At 39.6% G+C, this 17,248-nt stretch overlaps 1 protein-coding gene across 6 annotated transcripts in view; it reads right to left on the bottom strand.

Moving 5' to 3' along the window:
* Positions 1-11,991, bottom strand: part of LOC128687674 (T-cell activation inhibitor, mitochondrial) — an 82,993-nt gene extending 71,002 nt beyond the window's left edge. For 5 of the 6 annotated variants that reach the window (XM_053775260.2, XM_053775263.2, XM_053775261.2 and 2 more), the window contains exons 1-5: positions 11,856-11,991; positions 9,775-10,040; positions 5,847-6,069; positions 4,015-4,235; positions 2,662-2,753 (exon numbers count right to left, since the gene is read on the bottom strand). In XM_053775260.2, the coding sequence (XP_053631235.2) occupies positions 2,662-2,753; positions 4,015-4,235; positions 5,847-6,069; positions 9,775-10,040; positions 11,856-11,890 (837 nt within the window). In that variant the 5' untranslated portion in view covers positions 11,891-11,991. The remainder of the gene's footprint in view (positions 1-2,661; positions 2,754-4,014; positions 4,236-5,846; positions 6,070-9,774; positions 10,041-11,855) is intronic. The other variant, XM_053775265.2, reaches the window with a different exon arrangement.
* Between the last annotated feature and the right edge of the window lie 5,257 nt (positions 11,992-17,248).

Here is a 17,248-nt window from a genome sequence, read left to right as displayed (position 1 = left end):
AGAAGTGATGCAAGGAGGGAAGAGTATATGGAGAAAAAGAGAGAGATTAAGAGAGTGGAGAAGCAATGTAAAAAGAGAGCAAATGAGAGAGTGGGTGAGATGTTATCAACAAATTTTGTTGAAAATAAGAAAAAGTTTTAGAGTGAGATTAACAAGTTAAGGAAGCCTAGAAAACAAATGCATTTGTCAGTTAAAAATAGGAGAGGAGAGTTATTAAATGGAGAGTTAGAGGTATTGGGAAAATGGAGGGAATATTTTGAGGAATTGCTGAATGTTGATGAAGATAGGGAAGCTGGGATTTTGTGTATAGGGCAAGGAGGAATAACATCTTGTAGGAGTGAGGAAGAGCCAGTTGTGAGTGTGGGGGAAGTTCATGAAGCAGTAGTTAAAATGAAAGGGGATAAGGCAGCTGGGATTGATGGGATAAAGATAGAAATGTTAAAAGCAGGTGGGGATATAATTTTGGAGTGGTTGGTGCTATTATTTAATACATGTATGGAAGAGGGTAAGGTACCTAGGGATTGGCAGAAGGGGACAAAAGAGAGTGCAAAAATTATAGAGGAATAAGTCTGTTGAGTATACCTGGTAAAGTGTATGGTAGAGTTATTATTGAAAGAATTAAGAGTAAGATGGAGAATAGGATAGCAGATGAACAAGGAGGCTTTAGGAAAGGTAGGGGGTGTGTGGACCAGGTGTTTACAGTGAAACATATAAGTGAAAAGTATTTAGATAAAGCTAAAGAGGTTTTTGTGGCATTTATGGATTTCGAAAAGGCGTATGACAGGGTGGATAGGGGGGCAATGTTGCAGATGTATGGTATAGGAGGTAGGCTACTGAAAGCAGTGAAGAGTTTTTACGAGGATAGTGAGGCTCAAGTTAGAGTATGTAGGAAAGCGGGAGATTATTTCCCAGTAAAAGTAGGCCTTAGACAAGGATGTGTGATGTCACCGTGGTTGTTCAATATATTTATAGATGGGGTTGTAAGAAAAGTAAATGCGAGGGTCTTGGCAGGAGGTGTGGAGTTAAAAGATAAAGAATCACACATAAAGTGGGAGTTGTCACAGTTGCTCTTTGCTGATGACACTGTGCTCTTGGGAGATTCTGAAGAGAAGTTGCAGAGGTTGGTGGATGAATTTAGTAGGGTATGTAAAAGAAGAAAATTGAAAGTGAATACAGGAAAGAGTAAGGTTATGAGGATAATAAAAAGATTAGGTGATGAAAGATTGGATATCAGATTGGAGGGAGAGAGTATGGAGGAGGTGAATGTATTCAGATATTTGGGAGTGGACGTGTCAGTGGATGGGTCTATGAAAGATGAGGTGAATCATAGAATTGATGAGGGGAAAAGGGTGAGTGGTACACTTAGGAGTCTGTGGAGACAAAGAACTTTGTCCTTGGAGGCAAAGAGGGGAATGTATGAGAGTATAGTTTTACCAGCTATACCAGCATGGGTGATGAATGTTGCAGCAAGGAGAAGGCTGGAGGCAGTGGAGATGTCATGTCTGAGGGGAATGTGTGGTGTGAATATAATGCAGAGAATTCGTAGTTTGGAAGTTAGGAGGAGGTGCGGGATCGCCAAAACTGTTGTCCAGAGGGCTGAGGAAGGGTTTTGAGGTGGTTCGGACATGTAGAGAGAATGGAGCGAAACAGAATGACTTCAAGAGTATATCAGTCTGTAGTGGAAGGAAGGCAGGGTAGGGGTCGGCCTAGGAAAGGTTGGGGGAGGGGGTAAAATAGGTTTTGTGTGCGCGGGGCTTGGACTTCCAGTGGGCATGCATGAGCGTGTTTGATAGGAGTGAATGGAGACAAATGGTTTTTAATACTTGATGTGCTGTTGGAGTGTGAGCAAAGTAACATTTATGAAGGGATTCAGGGAAACCGGCAGGCTGGACTTGAATCCTGGAGATGGGAAGTACAGTGCCTGCACTCTGAAGGAGGGGTGTTAATGTTGTAGTTTAAAAACTGTAGTGTAAAGCACCCTTCTGGCAAGACAGTGATGGAGTGAATGATGGTGAAAGTTTTTCTTTTTTGGGCCACCCTGCCTTGGTGGGAATCGGCCAGTGTGTTAATAATAAAAAAAAGTATATGATAATTTGTTTAACTGTATTTATGTGTACCTGTACCAAATAAACTTACTTGATAAGTTATACAGCTGTGTACAGCTAAGGACTTAGCATTGTAGCAGACATTTGACGATGTCCAGCAAGACACCCAAACATTTTATATCACAGGATGAGTCGGTGGCTACGATAAATGGTTAATATATGTTCAATATCTTAGTGTTATGCAATATCTTAATGTTACACAATATCACGTGTTACACAAAATCATGTGTTACTAACACCTTGCTCCTGATATTTAGTAATTTATACAGAAGGTGTTACTTACTGGCATTTAGTAATGTATAAAGGAGAAGGTGTTACAGTGCTAGCCCCTTGCTTCTTGCCTTTTAGTTGCCTCTTATGACACTCATGGCTTATGAAGGAAGGATTCTTCTCCACTTCCCCAAGGATATCTTGAAGGGATATATACACAAGTAATCTTCTCTACAAAAACATCACTCTAACTAAAGAAATTCCATAAGTACTGACTAAATAGCCAATTATTATTAGAGATATTTTTCTTACAAGTTATGATAATCGTCAATATTAAAAGACTGACCTTGAGCCACTGGTTGCGCACTTCAGAAGTGCTAAGAACCATGTTTCCCTCCAAGCTCACACCCGTCTCACTGCCAAAGTGAACTGCACGACCTGAAAATAAATAAAGACATTTATTTTCAGAGCATGAGTTGGGACACCCAACTGTGAGGGGTGAAGTTTTTGATCTGCACTTAATGGATGGAGGATTGAGCGTACACTACCCCTTACCCTAAACAAATATACTGTATACTATACTGTATCTATTACTGGTTATAGGAAAAATTACTCTCCCTCTCAGAAGTATTAACAGGAAAGTAGCGACAAGTGTATACAGGTTCTCCCCATTTAACAATGGTTTGGCTTACAATATTTCAACTTTGTGATAATGTGATAGCAATACACATTCAGTAGTCATCAAACTAGTTTTTTTGTTTTGTTTTGTTTTGTTTTGCATGTAACCAAATTGTCTCAAGCCCGTTATGTCTACTAAACACCCAAGCGTGTCTCCTGCTTCTGGTATTTAGTTAGTTACAGTAATTATTTATTTACTTATCCAGTGACAGTATTTATTTATTTATTTATTTATTTATTTACTTATTTATTTATCATATACAGTGGACCCCCGGATAACGATATTATTTCAATCCAGAAGTCTGTTTGGGTGCCGTTATAGACCGAATTTGTTCCCATAAGAGATATTGTGAATTAGATTAGTCCGTTTCAGACCCCCACAAATACACCTACAAAAGCACTTACAAAAATACACTTACATAATTGGTCGAGTTGGGAGCTGATCATTATGCGGGGCTCCACTGTATTCTTATTCGGCTTAAAATATTTTCAATTTATGATGGGTTCATCGGAACCTAACCCCATCGTAAGTCAAGGAGCACCTGTACTGAATACAACTCTACAGTTTAAAGTGTATACAGTCGAATGCCCAAACTCACAAGCCTCTTAATTAGCATGTCCTGATTATTCAATGCTTTTTACTAATGGATTTCCCACAAATAGCTCTGAGTATTCATTTTTTTTGTGGCCCGTTTTTTTTTTTATATTTATGCACAACCTCTAACTTGAAAACTAACCAAAGGATTAAAATATGCTCAGTGAATTTCCCACATTCAAATATCTCTCCTTTCCATTCATTCTTTCTTATGAATATAAATATGAAGCTCATTAGAGTGACATTCAAAAAGTTATATATTTTGAAACACAAAACAAGTGCAAATCTGAAAAAAAATTGTCATAGCATAATTTTTCATCATTTGCAGATTCAAAAGTGGTCAGGAACTCTAGGTACATAACTCCACATAAATTTTGGTCTCTGAGCATAAATTTATTCTTCTACAGTAATAAATCAATTTTTCACCTTGCAAAATCTCTTTGATTTCTTGATGGTGAGTAGTCAAGGCTGTAAGTCCCTGAAGGCATCCTCGCAAGTGCGTTGTGCCTAGACCTCGTTGCCATGACAGTTTAGTTAAATTAAGTTCATCGATCAACCAAGAGCGAAGTCGCACAATATCTTGACGAATGGGCTCACTGACAGCCAATCTTCGCTCGGCTTCCCCCATATTCTTGATGAGCCATGTACTGCATCAATAAATAAATATCCAGTTCAAAAGAATACTATTATTGTATTATATATGATGCTTAACCGCTTCTTCTGTATAAATTACTAAATTTAAAAAGAAAAAATTTTGTTTTTCTGTTTAGGTCACCCTGCATTGGTGGAATACAGCTGGTGTGTTGACAAAAAATATGACCCTTGTGGGTTTAGAATTTAGTTTTGACTGTAATAATAATTTCTTTTTTATTAACACATCGGTCGTTTCCCACCATGGCAGGGTTACTCAAAAAAAAGAAGAAACACTTTCATAATCATTCGCTCCATCACTGTCTTGCTAGAGGCGTGCCTACACTACTGTTAAAAACTGCAACACATCTTCACCCCACCTTCAGAACACAGGCAGAGTACATTATGTTCATGGGGAAGCTCTAAACCAGTTGGGATTACACAGCCCTGGGTGATGATGGTGGAGTTTTATTTGTCAGGAAACAGGACAAGTGTGACCTGACATGGGTCTTAATCATACGATGACTATTAACAAGCTTTAGGTCATATAATTGAAATCATCTGCTGGGTTACTGGTCCACCCCGGTTAAAACTGAAGATGACATTATGTAATGTGTTCTGTAATAAGTGCCAGGGGATTGATAGGTAATTAGGCTTGATCCAAGAAGGGAAGGGCAGATCCAATTCCTTGGAAAAAGAGCCCTTCACTAGCACCAAGCAGCCCCTCCACTTACTTGAAAGAGTGTAATTGTAAAGCATATGGGTGGAGGGATGGATAGTTAGGTTAAACTGAGAGACGGGACAGTGAGAGCAGAATGAGAAAAGGGAAAGAGAGGGCAGAGGAAGACAGAGATGGGAGAGACACATACGTTTATTTACCTGATGCATCAATTTCTTTATATATTTGTGCATAAGGGGTGGGCACTTGTTTTTGGAGGAAATAAGTCAAGATTTTTTTTTTAATACATACAAGCCATTGCCCACAAAGGTAGGGTAACCCTAAAAAAAAAAAGAAAGAAAAAAAAAAAAAGGACACTTACCATCGTTTGTTCAATACCTGTCTTGCCAGATGTGCACAGACACTGCAATTCAAATCTCTCTCTGAAATGAGTGCATGTACTCTACTTCCCACTTCCAGGACTCAAGTCCAACTAACTAGTTTCCCTGAATCCCTTCATAAATGTTACCTTGCTCATACTTCAGCAGTACACCAAGACAAAAACCACTTGTTTTCACTCATATTTTGGAAAATTTTGTAATGCGGATTGTTTTTGTATGTCATTCGCACTTTGTACAGAAAAAGGTTGGAGGAAGTGCCACATCTTTTCATCAATGCAAATCAACGATTGTAGAAATTTAGGTATTACTGATAGTGTTCAAAGTTTGGAGACCATCTTCTGTACTGTGTATATCATTATTGTGTATAATATCATTATTATACACAATACAGGTCCCCAACATGTTCATAAGTTGAAGACTTCCTGTATTATGAAAATTATACACAATTCAGGAGGTCCCCAATGTGTTTGTAAGTTGAGGATTTACTGTGTTATAATTCTGCATAATTTAACTGAAATCAAACAGAAATTTTATTCAACAACACAATCAGATAACACAAAATATCTTACTACAGATTTTCTCTCCTGGTCATGCAGAGCTCTTCTTCTGGGCTGAAGTTTCTCGTAAAATCATTGAATGGTCGATGATAAGTGACTTTCCTATCTGGTTGGTGCAGCGTCTCTGGAAGACTGTCAACATATTTGGTTGGAAGGTCAAACTCCCTAAGAATTCCATGAACTGTATCTCGAGCTGATGTTTTATTTAGTTGCAGTGCTACAGTACTCAAGATGCCTGCAAATGAAACTTTTATAAATAAAATTGTGCTACAGTATTTAAAATGGCTGGAATGAAATTTTCCTAATTAAAAATCAGCATACACACAGTACAAATTATTTTCACTTTATCCTTGCATGAAAAATCTGAAATAGACTGCATAACCATTGGCTTTCTGGGTGCAAAATTAAATGTTTCCCATATTATGTACAAACATTTTTTTTTTTTTCCAACAAACCGGCCGTATCCCACCGAGGCAGGGTGGCCCAAAAAGAAAAACAAAAGTTTCTCTTTTCAAATTTAGTAACAAACATTATATCATGTGGAAATAAATCTTTAACTCTGACTTTGATATAAGGATTCATTATAAGAAATGGCAAAGTTACATGAATTCATGCACTATGAACCCAGTTTTATAAAACAAAAGGGGGCTACAGTCCTTAAATAAGGTGTGGTAAAAGGTCTAGAAAACTGTGCAACTTGTGCAACATTTACAAATACTTAGTAAAATATTCCCAAATATTGCACAAGTGTCTCATTCTTCATCCTTAACCCTTTGAGGGTTTTCGTCGTACTAGTACGTCTTACGCGTAGGGGTTTTTGACGTACTAGTACTCATAAATTCTAGCGACCTCAAATCTAGTGGGAGAAAGCTGGTAGGCCTTCATATGAAAGAATGGGTCTATGTGGTCAGTGTGCACAGTCTAAAAAAAATCCTGCAGCACACGGTGCATAATGAGAAAAAAAAAACTTTTTCCATTTTTTTTTAATAAATCAGCGACTTTGCAGTGTATTTTCGTATAGTATTTATTGTTGTATTCTAGTTTTCTTGGTCTCATTTTATAGAATGGAAGACATATTACTGAAATTGAGATGATTTTGACTGGTTTTACAATGAAAGGTGCCTTGAAATTGAGCTCAAAGTAGCAGAAATGTTCGATTTTTACCAAACTTCAAAAGTAAACAAATCGTGCCAAGCGTGCAATACACGTCAACTGGTGAGTCTAATATTCTTTCACAAGTGCACCAATAATATTTATACCATTTTTTACACTAATGCAGTAGTCTGCATAACAGTAAATCTTATATTTTTTGTGAGAATAAAAATTCAAAGTGGAAAGCAAAAGAATATAAGAGGGGCCTTGAGACGTGACTAATGACTAGAGGAAATGTCATTTTAGTGCCAGGAATGTCTTTCTTGTTTATTCTGGACCCTATTCCGAAATTGGCATCTTTTGAAATTTGTGTGAAATTGGCAAAATTGCTAAATTCTGACCACTGTACTGGATAGTTGAATTTATAAATGGGTGGTTTCTTGCACCCATTCGATAGAAAAAATGGAGTTCTAGCGAAATATTCATGTTTTTTGTCGACTAGTACAGGGAAATTGGCCGAAAATGGGGCTCAAAGTGGGCAAAATCGCCGATCCGTAAACATCGCCGAGACCGCTAACTTTGCGAGAGCATAATTCCGTAAGTTTTCTATCAAATTTCAAACTTTTGGTGTCGTTATGATCGGGAAAAGATTCTCTATCTTTTCATAAGAGAAAATAATTTTTTTTTTTTTTAAATTTGGCCGACCCTGAGAACGAGTTTCGGAGAGGGCCTGTCGACCCTCAAAGGGTTAAATGGAAGTTCACACAGTCATGTATTCTTAAATATGGATCTGATGGCATTATGACTCAGGAAATCACAATAACAGGATTATAAACAAGTCATAGTACATATGGGGTTTGAACTCACTTGGCGAAGGTTCAAACCCCACCCGTTTTGTGATCTGATGACGTTATTCTAGTGCAGCATCAAAATTCTACCCTGGTGTCTGCCTCTTATCTTTGTCTGATGTTTCATACAAGGCCATGATAAATGATGAAGAGTGGTTCTGTGGCACATGCTAAAAGAAGCATTAGTATAAATTACAAAAGTAGCGAGAAAACTTATATAAATATCTATTGATGGTGTCCTGAGGTTCAGTAGAATGGATGTTAATCCCAGTGTGGTTCATGGAACCCAAACACATAATTTCTCTAAATTGATGTTTTTTAATTCTTATTTAACAGATGCAAGCTGTAGGTGAACACAGTACAGTGGACCCCTGCATAACGATCACCTCCGAATGCGACCAATTATGTAAGTGTATTTATGTAAGTGCGTTTGTACATGTATGTTTGGGGGTCTGAAATGGACTAATCTACTTCACAATATTCCTTATGGGAACAAATTCGGTCAGTACTGGCACCTGAACATACTTCTGGAGTGAAAAAATATCGTTAACCGGGGGTCCACTGTATTTGTAAATATTATACTAATAAAAAATTCGTTTCATATTATTACACTTTTCTTAACAAACCAGCCGTCTTCCACCAAGGCAGGGTGACCCAAAAAAGTAGAAACACTTTCGCTATCACTCACTCCATCACTGTCTCTCTTGCCAGAGGAGTGCCAATACTCCACACCTTCAGAGTGCAGGCACTGTACCTCCCATTACCACCCCTCCTTCAGAGTGCAGGCACTGTACTTCCCACCTCCAGGACTCAAGTCCAGTTAATCTAATATATACATGTAATATGATAATATTATAATCAATTAATATATTTCAAACTTAACTGGAGCCTCTTAACCCTTTGACTGTCGCAACCCCCAATCCTGAGGTGTCTCCTGGTGTCGCAAAATTTAAAAAAAAAAAAATTATTTTTTCTTATGAAATGATAGAGAATCTTTTCCCGATTGTAATGACACCAAAAAAACGAAATTTGATGGAAAACTGACGGAATTATGCTCTCGCGAAGTTAGCAACCTCGGCGCTGTTTACAAATCGGCGATTTCGCCCACTTTGAGCCCTATTTTCGGCTAATTCCATTGTTCCAGTCGCCCAAACTCATAGCTACTTCTTTAGAACTTCATTTTTTCTATCGATTGAGTACAAGAAACTGCCCATTTACTGATTTCAACTACCTAATAATGTGGTCAGAAATTTGCAATTTGGCCAATTTCACGAAAACTAAAAAATATGACAATTTCAAAATAAGGTCCAGAATGAACAATGCAGACATTCCAGGCTCTAAAATAACGTTTTCTTTGTTCATCAGTCACGTCTCCAGGCCCCTCTGATATTACTCTTGCTTTCTATTTTGAATTTTTATTCAAACAAAAAATATTAGACTTACTATTATGCAGACTACTGCAATGCTGTAATAACTGTATAAATAACATCAACCCATTCATGACTGCATATTAGAATGGCTAGTTGGACATTTATTGGACAATGGCATCATTTGTTTACTTTTGAACATTGGCAAAAATCAAACATTTCCCCTACTTTGAGCTCCATTTCTAGGTTCTTTTTATAGTAAAATCAATCAAAAACACCTCTATTTCTGTAATATGTTTTCCATTCTATCAAATGAGACCAAGAAAACGAGAATACAACCATAAATACTATACGAAAATAGACCACAAAGTCGGCATTTTAATTAAAAAAAACGGTCGGAGTTTTTTTTTCTCATTATGCACTGCGTGCTCCAGGATTTTTTTTATATGGTGCACACTGACCACACAGACCCATTCTCTCACATGTGGGCCTACCAGCTTTCTCCTGCTTGATTTGAAGCTGCTAGAATTTATGAGTATATATACGTCAAACACGGCACCTCGTAAAACGTATATATACGGCCACGACAGTCAAAGGGTTAAACATAACTTAACCAAAAATAGGTTTCCATACCTTGCATTTTCTTATTTTTGACATAGAACCTGAGACTAACAGGTCTTGGTTTCTCATGATTGATGAGTGAATCAAGGTGACTATTGAGTACTTTGAGGGAAGAATCATTAACATGTTGGGCTCGTGGATGCCGACCAAATAGATCTGGGTGAACAAGAAAGTAGAAAGGTCGTAAAGCAGTTGTCACTTGAGCAGAAGACAGGTACCGCTGAGAGTTCTTAATGACATATATACATTTTGTAGGTGTTCTGCTGGCTACAACATACCTGAAATAGGAACACAAGAATATAAGAAAGGAGCACTGCAGCAGGCCTACTGGCCCATGCTAAGCAGGTCCAAGTCACACCCACTAAGAAGGAGCACTGTAACAGGCCTACTGGCCCATGCCAGGCACGTCCAAGTCACATCCACTTTAGAAGGAACACTGCAACAGGCCTACTGGCCCAAGCTAAGCAAATCACCCCTCACACTCACTCATGTACTTGTACAATTCTTTATTTGAGGTTTATGATAGTGTCTCCAACATATACCAGTATACATAAACACACACACCCTAAGCTTCAACACTAGCTTGTTTAAGTATAATTATATTGTTGGGGGAAGTACTAAATCACAGGGGGTCATACAGTGACTGAGGTGACTGAGTAATAGGAGACAGTGTAATCAGATCCAGAGGGCAGCTCCTATTCCTGGATCAAGAGCCCTTTACCTGCATCAGGGCACCTTAAAGGCTAACCTACTTGGGTGTTGGTTTTTAATGGCTCAAATGTCTGTCTTTGTTGCTAGCCAATGTACATTCAGAGCCTTTGTACAAATTTAAACTACTGTCTATAATTTATACACCTCTCTAAAATAATGTGGTCATGATACATAATAAATCAAGGCCTCAATCTCATTATGAGGAAGCACCAAACATGTAGGGGTCATACAGCACCTCAGGAGTGGAAAGGTAATCAAGTTTGATGCAAGAAAGAGAAAGGTAGGTACTATTTCTCGGATCACTAACCCTCCAGCATCAAGGCAGCAAAGCACCTCCTCGGAGGTCTAATTATTAAATTTATTTTATCGTGGGTGACCTAGGAGTTTTAGCTATTACTTTTTCTATTTTTTGTATATTCACGACTGATTTTACACTTTTGTTATAGCGAGTTAAGCTTGTCTTGGTGCTTTTAGTCAAGCACCAGTTCACATGTGGGCTTTTCCATCCATTTTTTTTAAGATTTTTAACCTGAGGGAGTGTTACTGTGTTACCCACCCAGGATAACCCAATGAAGTTAGTGCATCATCAGGGACTGTATCTTATTTCCATTGTGGGTCTTTAATTAATAATCTCTCTAGGATGCGACTCACAACCACTGACTAATACCCAGGTACCTACTTACTGCTAGGTGAACAGCAGGTGTAAGGTGACTAACAGTTGTTGGCAGTGGAAGTGAACATGGTTTCAGGATCGAAACGTTTTCCAATAAATGTGTCCTAGTGTTTGATTACATGTTTTTTCTAAACCAAGGTGACTAACACCTAGGTACATATTTACTGCTAGGTGAACAGGGACAGCAGGTGTAAGGTGACTAATACCCAGGTACCTACTTACTGCTAGGTGAACAGGGACAGCAGGTGTAATGTAACTAATACCCAGGTACCTTGACGTTGGTATGGGGCTCTTACACCAGGGGTTAAACCTGACCTCTTCTTCCTAGGATCAATCCTGATTGCTTCCTATTCCCCCAAGCAATGTACGGGCCCTATGGCTTAGGCGATCCCCATTAATGCAACAAAATAATTTATTATTATTATTAATATAATATAAAAGCCCTAAACCTACAGGGATTATACAACACAAATATAACAAAAAGTTTCTCTTATATGTGCGGGCCGATATTATAGATAACGATGTATATGTGTATAATTCCATTATTATTATTATTATTATTATTATTATTATTATTATTATTATTATTATTATTATTATTATCAAAACGAAGCGTTAAACCACCAGGGTCATACAGCATTGGTATAATTCCCATACCCGAAGTTTCACACTATATAATGCAAAATAATAATTGAATAATCCAACCCACCAATTCGATAGATAACTGGAGTGCAGAAGAGGCATTTATAATGCTAATTAGCTTAATTTAACACTTGTTTTTAACAATAATTAAGAATAAAGTGAGCAGCCACAATGTGAGCTCCTCGTCAGCTGGTGAAGGTAAACAAACTGATACCAAATGTGTCGAGCAACTTCAAAATATTTTTTTATTTACCTGTTCTTAGACTAAGGAAAATTTCTATCATTTGGAAGGTAAGTAAAAAAATCATGAATAATAACTGTATGATTGTACATAAAAAATAATGATAAAATAAGTATCTACAGCAAATGCAACTCATCAGCTGTTGAATGTAAACAATTATCAACTAAATGTGCCGTGCACTTTTCGAAGATTTTTTTATGTAACTAAGTAAGTAAGTAAGTAAGTTTATTCAGGTATACACAAATACAGTTACATAGAATTATCATACATAGGAGCATATGTGTAGAGAACCTAGGATAACCCAAAAAAGTCAGACACAGTGACTTATTTCCATTGGGGTATTTAACTAAAAAAAATTATATAAATTGTATGACAAGTAAAAAATTATTATGAATAAAAATTTTATGATTGTACAAATAAATAATAATAAAATCAGCAGCTACAGAGTATGCAGCTCATCAGAAGGTGCAGATAAACAAATTGCTCGTAACTAAATTTGCCGAGTACATGCCGAAGTTATTTTTATTTACCTACTCTCAGGTTATAATAATAATAATAATAATAATAATAATAATAATAATAATAATAATAATAATAATAATAATATTAATAATAATAATAATAATAATAATAATAATAATAATAATAATAATAATAATAATAATAATAATAACTTTATTTACTACAAGTACATGTACAGGGTATACAGTCCATAGCTGACAACAATGACATACTACTACATAGAAAGCCCCTTGTAATATTTGTAATATTTTAAAATAAAGAATTAAACTAAGTCTGCCCGAAATGCCTAGCCATGCTAGGCGTTCTAGTGGTACACTCTGTAATCATTATTTAACTACATGTAAACCACACAACAACCAAATTCTGTAAATTTAACATTGTAATCTTTATAGGTGGCTCGGTGGCCTGGTGGCTAAAGCTCCCGCTTCACACACGGAGGGCCCGGGTTCGATTCCCGGCGGGTGGAAACATTTCGACACGTTTCCTTACACCTGTTGTCCTGTTCACCTAGCAGCAAATAGGTACCTGGGTGTTAGTCGACTGGTGTGGGTCGCATCCTGGGGGACAAGATTAAGGACCCCAATGGAAATAAGTTAGACAGTCCTCGATGACGCACTGACTTTCTTGGGTTATCCTGGGTGGCTAACCCTCCGGGGTTAAAAATCCGAACGAAATCTTATCTTATCTTATAGAGAATAAACTTTGAATTGAATTGAATTGAATTGTTATGCTCCGCATTTCGGGCAAATTAGGTCAGTGTCCCAGGATGCGACCCACACCAGTCGACTAACACCCAGGTACCCATTTTACTGATGGGGAACATAGACAACAGGTGGAAAGAAACACGTCCAGTGTTTCTACTCTGGCTGGGAATCGAACCCAGGCCCTCGCCGTGTGAAGCGAGAGCGTTAACCACCAGGCCAATTATGAATAAAAACTGTATGATTGTATAAATAAATAATAATAAAATTAGCAGCCACAGTGTAAGCAACTCATCAGCTGGCGAGAATAAAAGTGTATAATTTCTACCGATTTTTATTTACTTAATTAAAGTCTCAATAATCTATAAGTGAAGTCAGAAAATTATAAACTAGAATTTTGTAACTATACATTAAAACTGAAAGATTTTGACCGAGATAAAAACATTATGGAAAATTTTATATGGGTGATTACTTGTACATACCTCATCATTACATGCATACGAGTAATCTCCTTGGGAGACAACAACTATATTGTTTACCGTAGTCACCCGTGTAAACATGTGAGAAAACTTAACCACCTCTGGTCACTGCAGGTGGCCCCTCGACCCTCACAATCTTATCCATATCTATCCGAGACCAGTATAAATTGGGTAGCACCCTCATGTACGGCGCTACTAATTAATTGTGGACTGTATAAATTATATTAGTTTAACTGAATGAAGGGTGGGGGGGTAGGTTACACATGGATATATCCATCAAGGAAAAACACTTGTACATAATCCCACCACTTACCAGATATTCTCTGGTGGTCACTTGATGTGGCTGGATCACCCATGACCTATCCAATTAAAACATACCTAACTGGCCAGTATCAGTCTGCTATAACTAGAAAGGTTACTTAACTGTGGGTGATTGATGCTCCTTATTTCCTCCATTCACCATCTCATTTCGATGTCCTGCTACACCGACACGGTTCTTATTCCAGCAGGACGAGGTATCCGTTGGTTTGTCCCGGTTTAGAAGTCGTGATTCCATAAAACTTCGCTATCCTCGGGACGAGAACCACGCGTTCACTCGGAGCAGGGCGATTTATTTCACTTCCCGCATTCTCTTAACTTAATGTTATTATCACTGATTACATTACCATTCACAAGACGATTTAACGTCTCATAATTATTATACACATTAGAGGTCACTCCATTAAGATCTGAGACCGATGAGTCAGAATTAACTCACGGGTAATTTCCCCTGGACACATTCCATGGCGGCGCACCCGTCACCCCCGGTCCTACTATTATCCACTCATTTTACTACTTTATTATGGTGGTCACATAAATCACGTTCCCTCACTCTTCACCAGGAACAGTTACGACACTTCCTATTAGGAAGTGAGGCCTATATTAATCCTTAGGCCGCCGTGAACGCCAATTTCCTGATCCCATGTTTCACAGCTTCCTCACTACATTCAAAACACTGCCGCCTCCTTGTGCCCCAGCTCGACCTATACCCCCGCACATCTGTTTAATGGGTTTGTTTGGTAGGCTGTAAGTGGGTGGTTAATGATAAACTTCTTCGGAGGCTTCTTACTTTATTGTTAAGTCGTGGTGGGTACACAGGCTTGTGTGTTTGCCCATGGCCCGGGAGGGCCATCCCACGAGAGAGAGCTAGGGAGTAGGCTTTGTGTCTTCCTGCTAGGCCGCTGTGTGAGTGAGAGTGTGGCAAGGGCAGACAGGCTGGCCTGCCTACCAAGAGGCCTGGCTACAGAGGGCAGCATCTGAGTGGCGCAAAATATGAACTAAGCTGGCAGACAGCATGGGCTGTCTGTGCAGACAGTACAGGCTGTCTACATACGCTCAGCCACCTACCGTGCTTCATCCTGACGTGACAATACTGGTGGTAAAAGAAACTCGGTCTCTCTCTCGTAGGAACAGGGTACAAAACACAAAATAAAACATATATATACATATGAACATGGAACAAAAAACTTCCTACAGGGAGGGAAGAAAAAAACATGTGGGGTGTGCTAAACATCGTGGTCAAAGGCAGTGAGCATCGATGGGCATCACTGCACGCCTTCCTGCATCTGGACAGATACTGCAACACAGGAGACATAGCTGCGGCTGAGCTGTGATGTAACAGGGTACGGTCTCCTCTGGAATGGTGAAGCAGTCATCGTAGGAGTCGCTGCAGGTTTCACTCAACCTGGGGCATGACATGCTGGTGCCCTCGAGTGAGGCGTCGACAAAACTCGGCAACTGGGCAGGACTTCTGGCAAGCGACTCAGGAGGACACTTCTCCACTGGTACTGTTGCTGGGCTGTCACTGCTGGAGCGAGTCGTGGCAGAGACGACTGGGCGAAACATCTGGGAGTCGTAACATCATACACCAGACTGCAGTGAGAGATAGCAGTCAAAGTGACATCTTCTTTGTGCAGGTTGCTCACTGAAGCTTGTGACATGAGGCTGACACAGCGCCTGCCGACAGTGGCTAACTGCGGCTTGGTGAGTATCATTCTCTCGGCAGTTGGAGTTATAGCAGAGGTTAGTCTAAGCGTCCCCAGACTTGTTTCTCTACATATAACTGCACTCTGACAGTCTGGAGGTGAAGTGAAACAAATCTCGATGGGAATCGTAGCAGGTACGATTCTGCAGAACATCACGAGCGACGAGCATAAAAGCTTTCTGTACAAGAGGGCTCGGTCACTCGGGGCTGTCTTGACATCAGCTGTCATACACACTGGTCACACGGGTGACTTAGCACAGTGGTGTTACTCAGGTCTGGTTCAGACCTCACTGGACACACGGAAACTTTACACACCCGCGGTACATGTGGTACAACATGGCTTAAACTAGCAAATGATGCTTTTCTGTGCATAAAACTGACACTAAGACATATACTAAAATGTGAGAGCACTGACTGAGAGGAATTAATGCACGACATATATCTTCTCTTAGTCTTCTCGACAATATTTTAATAATTACTGAACACTCGATGGTGATATCATGTGATGTCAGGCGTGATGACGTCAGCAGCACTGTGACGTCAGCAGACATCTCGAGGTGACGTGAGGCAGACATCGTGACGTCATGAAGTCGGGCAGCAGCATCGTCGGTGACATCAATGTGATGTGGGCAGCAGACCACAGCATGAGGCCTGGGACATCTGGCTCGGTAACTCACGTGGCTGGTAGATCCACGTCACATCGCCCACACCCACGTGGCTTCGTGATCCACGTGGTGTCGTGATCTATGTGGCATGCTGATCCACGTAGCTTCGAGTGGCCTTGGGCACTCGGATACACAGCTCTGGCAATGAATCACACGGAAAACAGAAGAAAACACAGCAGAGGGAGTGGGCAGTGGTGAGTGTATGGTAGACGGGTGAGCGTGAGTAGGGCGAGCATGGTCAAGGTGAGGAACAGCCACTTCCTCTCCTCCTCCCCCACCCACAAACACGTGGAGAAGCTCACACTGGACTCAGAAATCACCACAAAACTCACCTCTGGCTTGCTGAAACAGCTGTGCTGAGCTGAACAACAACAGCAGCAACATACAAGTGACGCTGAACACGTGACTTGTGAAACAGCGTGGGACGCTGTAGCGTGGGGTCACTTACAATTCTCGGAGAATTTCGGCAAATTCGGCTGGATCCTGCTTGTACCTGTGTCTGGATGCTGAAACGTGCAGACATGACATCAGGATAACTCGTTGAGAGATGGATGCTTCTTGTGTAGGGTGATGAAGTGAAGATGACTTCATACCTCTCCTTTCTCTCTCCGGGCAAACAACTGCTGCGACCACCGCTGCTACCAATGTTTAATGGGTTTATTGGTGATGCTGCAAGCGGGTGGTTAATGATAAATGTCTTCTTCGGAGGCTTCTTACTTTATTGTTAAGTCGTGGTGGGTACACAGGCTTGTGTGTTGTGCCCATGGCCCGGGAGGGCCATCCCACGAGAGAGAGCTAGTAGGCCTTGTGTCTTGCTGCTGGTGCCAAC

Source organism: Cherax quadricarinatus, chromosome 11, assembly GCF_038502225.1.
Source record: "Cherax quadricarinatus isolate ZL_2023a chromosome 11, ASM3850222v1, whole genome shotgun sequence".
Taxonomy (NCBI): Eukaryota; Metazoa; Arthropoda; class Malacostraca; order Decapoda; family Parastacidae; genus Cherax; species Cherax quadricarinatus.
This window is presented reverse-complemented; position numbering and strand designations above follow the sequence as displayed.